General features: G+C 38.7%; 1 protein-coding gene across 1 annotated transcript; it reads left to right on the top strand.

Moving 5' to 3' along the window:
- Window positions 1–262: 262 nt before the first annotated feature.
- Window positions 263–4,046, top strand: LOC107558871 (protein phosphatase 1 regulatory subunit 27-like). Its single transcript, XM_016242560.1, has 3 exons — window positions 263–940; window positions 3,171–3,321; window positions 3,903–4,046. Exons 1-3 carry the CDS (start codon window positions 523–525, stop codon window positions 4,021–4,023), a joined length of 690 nt encoding a protein of 229 aa, XP_016098046.1. The 5' UTR covers window positions 263–522; the 3' UTR covers window positions 4,024–4,046.
- Window positions 4,047–4,293: the final 247 nt, after the last annotated feature.

The following is a 4,293-nucleotide window of genomic DNA, read 5'->3' as shown; positions in this document are numbered from 1 at the left end:
CAATCACGCCAGAGAGGATGAGCTCATTTATTCTGGTAAACACACATTGTCCACGTTTTTCAAAGGAGACCCTGCAGGCTGCTCGGAGAACATTCACTGGTGCAGTCATAGGGGGTGGAGTCGAAACTTGATGTGCATGTGAAATTATGGTGGGAGGAGTTACACCACAGTCACTTGATACAAGGGATGACATCCCTAAAATAACCCTGCAAAGGGTATATAGGACCCTGCTTTAACCTTCACTGTCAGAAGAGCAGAATGTGCACACCGTGCAATAAAGTTGATGAAACAAGTGATGATGGGACAGATAAGCTAACAAAACTTCACAAGAAAACAAATCCCCTCACCAAGGAACAGATTCCTCTGGAAAAGTGACATTATTTCGGGCTTGAAGCGGATTGTAAACACTGAAGACAGTGTGAACCCAAAGTGAAGGTTCAAGATCCCCCTCCCCCAAAAAAAGGATTTTACTCCTCTTGAGCCTAAAGCTGAGGGGGAGGCAAAGCCGTGGCGTCTGCGGGAATGAAGTACAGCTACCAGTACCCGGTGTCACAGTACACACGCTCCAACACACACTACACTTCCACTCATTACACACCGTCACACTACTCCAGCAGCTCATACTCACCTGGCTACTACAGTCCTACAAAGTACAGCCCTACTACACTCCACACACCATCATACTACACTCCACCGGCTTACACACCTGCGTACAAGCCCACCTCCACTTACACCCCCATCTATAGCAAGCCGTCCCGGCAGAGCAGCTTGCCCCGGACAAGCGTACAGCACACTCCTACTGTAGTCCTCAAACCTGCCCGGGCTGTGCACTTCACAAATGATGTCGTATTCCAGGATTTAGTCCGACACAGTGAGCTGGAACAGATCGGTCGGTTTATGAGGGCGAGGAAAGTGCGTCTGGACACCATCTTCCATTCTGGTGAGTGAACCTCACCTTGCATACATCCAGTGCAAACAAATTAATTCACTTGTATCGCCAATCCCGAAACTCAGAGGTGAAGTGTGTTAAATTGAAGGAAGTAGGTCGACTTCCTATAGAGTGTAAACTCTTTTATGGTGTGATTAAAACATAGATCAAACATAGCGGTCTGACATGTCAACTTCTGGCTCAACCAATGGTAGGAAGTTGGGGCAGGGCCAGTGGGGGTCAAGGTTAAGCTTCGGCATTTATGGTGCATCTAAGTCATGTTGGAAAAATAATATTTATGTGTTGATTGCACATGAACGTCCCCAAAAAGTCAATGAAAACTCAAGATTTTCTTGGGGGATGTCAGTGGGAAAACATGTTAAACGCAATGGATGCAGCATCTGTATTGATGGTAAATTTGTTCAAATTAATATATTTTTTTCATTTATTATGTAACTCAGTTGCATGTACAAAATAGCATCAAATTGTACAATTATGATAGAATGTATAACGATTCACAATGCAAATTTGATTTTGTAAATCCTGTTGAATTTTATGCACAAAATGTACCTAACCATCTTGCTCCGACAAAGTTATTTGAACGTAATTACGACATTTCATAAATACGAACTTCCTAGGAGGACTTGAAAGCACCATTAGCAATAGCAGATGCTGTAAATACAAATACTCCTTATAGGTCTATTCAAAATGTGTTAAATTGAAGGAAGTAGGTCGACTTCCTATAGAGTGTAAACTCTTTTATGGTGTGATTAAAACATAGATCAAACATAGCGGTCTGACATGTCAACTTCTGGCTCAACCAATGGTAGGAAGTTGGGGCAGGGCCAGTGGGGGTCAAGGTTAAGCTTCGGCATTTATGGTGCATCTAAGTCATGTTGGAAAAATAATATTTATGTGTTGATTGCACATGAACGTCCCCAAAAAGTCAATGAAAACTCAAGATTTTCTTGGGGGATGTCAGTGGGAAAACATGTTAAACGCAATGGATGCAGCATCTGTATTGATGGTAAATTTGTTCAAATTAATATATTTTTTTCATTTATTATGTAACTAAGTTGCATGTACAAAATAGCATCGAATTGTACAATTATGATAGAATGTATAACGATTCACAATGCAAATTTGATTTTGTAAATCCTGTTGAATTTTATGCACAAAATGTACCTAACCATCTTGCTCCGACAAAGTTATTTGAACGTAATTACGACATTTCATAAATACGAACTTCCCAGGAGGACTTGAAAGCACCATTAGCAATAGCAGATGCTGTAAATACAAATACTCCTTATAGGTCTATTCAAAATGAGCTTAAAGGGGTCATATGATGCGATTTCAAGTTCTCCTTTCTCTTTGGAGTGTTACAAGCGGATTGTGCATAGATAAGATCCCTGAAGTTGCGAAGACTAAAGTCTCAAAACCAAAGAGATATTCTTTTGAAGATTAAAGCATGTCAACATATTCTGTTACACCAAATACACAAAATAATGATCTTTTAAAAAAGCATCATATGACCCCTTTAAACACGGTTTTAACAAAAATTCAATAAAAAAAGGTGCAAAATTTTACTTTAAGGAGAATAATAGTTTGTCACTAGAGCAGTGCCCTTAAAGAGAGAACTTTTTACCTTAGAGTAGTGTGCACCTATAAGGTACTACTAAAACTTTTTCGGGGTACAAAGATGTCCCTTTGAGCATACTGCCCCAGTGACAAGCTGTTGTACTCCTAAAGATACCGTTTTTCTGAGAGTGTATATTGTTGTAGATTTTTTTGGCTTATATTTTTATATGTTAGCATCAAGGAGTTCTAATATAGAGTCGCATGAGGGCTCAGGTGATTGGTTAAAAAGTTTTCCAGAAATTATTGCATATGGTGGAAGAATTCAAATCACAGATTTCCATAGCTGTATGCACCAGCTGAGCAACTGGCATTAAGATGAATGGAAACATAAATGGATAGCTCTCTCAGGTATATTAAACCTCCTTGGGAAGCACGTTTGCCAAATAATGGAAAATTCTGGAATGTTTTGGGATTATTTTGCAATTATGTTTGGTGTGGCACAGAAATGACACACTTAACTTTGAAAATTAATAAATGGTTTTTGATTTGTCTGTTTAGGGAGAAAGAGTTCAAGCTTATTGCATTTGTTTGAGTCTGAGGTATTTTCTGGAAAGGTTTAATCTCATTGAGCAGCCCACCCTAACAAAAGCTGGCTTTTTCTCAGGAATGGCAGCACTCCATGAAGCCGTGCTCTCAGGAAACCTGGAGTGTGTGAAGCTTCTGATAAAATACGGAGCTGACGTTCATCAGAGGGATGAGAACGGCTGGACACCACTTCATATGGCGTGCAGCGACGGTTATCCTGAGATTGCACGGTGAGAGCAAACTTACACGCTCGTACTCCTACAAGCAAGTCTGAAAACCAACTAGTATTGCAGTAAATTAAAACCTTTGTTTTAATTGTACATGAAAACCATGGCAGAACTTGAAATAACATATTTAACATTTTTTATTTAATTGGCCTACATTTTTATTGTAGCATTGGGTTAAGGAACAGAGCCAATAATTATAATAGCTTAGCATTCATTTTATCCCCCTTGTGAAAAACATGCTTAACTTGTTTTGTACTTCAAATAGAAATAAATATTCAGACAATAGAAATAAATATTAAATTACGTTAAAAATCTTACTTAAGTCCTGCTTATAAGAGGGCCAAATAAGCACTTTAAATTTCAGCTAAAATATCAAATGAAACAATAAAACATTTTCATTTAATGGCAGTTAACGTCAATTAAGTGTCCAAAAACATTAGTTCAGTTGCACTAAGTATATTATTTCTATTATTTCAAGTATGCTAAAGTGTACGTCTTTCTTCTTTATCAGATTGCACATTATCAGATTGTTAATGTTTGCTAAATTAGTTGTATTAAAATGTTAAAAGTAATTCCTCCTTCAGATACCTTCTCTCTCTGGGTGCCAGCGTGGAAGCAGAGAACGAAAACGGAGAGAAACCAGCGGACCTCATCGACCCAGACTGCAAAGAACTGCTCAAGCTCTTCGAGACAGGCTGTGTCTGAGTACTGACCCGCAGAAGAACTTGCTAGTTAAAGCCAGCTTTCAAAAAACATTCAGATCACTCTCCTGAGCTTCGTGTTTTGTGTGGTTCTCCTGAATATTCTGAATATTTTGTTTTTTTGGCTTTTAGCTAGACACAACATTATTATGCAGTACAGATTAACACTAAACCCTGCATATCTGTTTGCTTTTAAAGTCAACGTGAAGTGGCTTAACCTTAAGTATTTCTGAGTGAAACATGATATTGAATGAGAAGAAATGAAGAGTGGGAC

Source organism: Sinocyclocheilus grahami, unplaced genomic scaffold (genome assembly GCF_001515645.1).
Source record: "Sinocyclocheilus grahami isolate Dianchi unplaced genomic scaffold, SAMN03320097.WGS_v1.1 scaffold663.1, whole genome shotgun sequence".
Classification (NCBI taxonomy): domain Eukaryota; kingdom Metazoa; phylum Chordata; class Actinopteri; order Cypriniformes; family Cyprinidae; genus Sinocyclocheilus; species Sinocyclocheilus grahami.
This window is presented reverse-complemented; position numbering and strand designations above follow the sequence as displayed.

Bases quoted from the DNA above. Each gene is read 5' to 3' on its own strand.
- LOC107558871 (XM_016242560.1), top strand. From the start codon at position 523: ATGAAGTACAGCTACCAGTACCCGGTGTCACAGTACACACGCTCCAAC. The intron at 941-3,170 runs GTGAGTGAACCT...GCTTTTTCTCAG, and splicing joins GGACACCATCTTCCATTCTG to GAATGGCAGCACTCCATGAA. The intron at 3,322-3,902 runs GTGAGAGCAAAC...TTCCTCCTTCAG, and splicing joins GGTTATCCTGAGATTGCACG to ATACCTTCTCTCTCTGGGTG.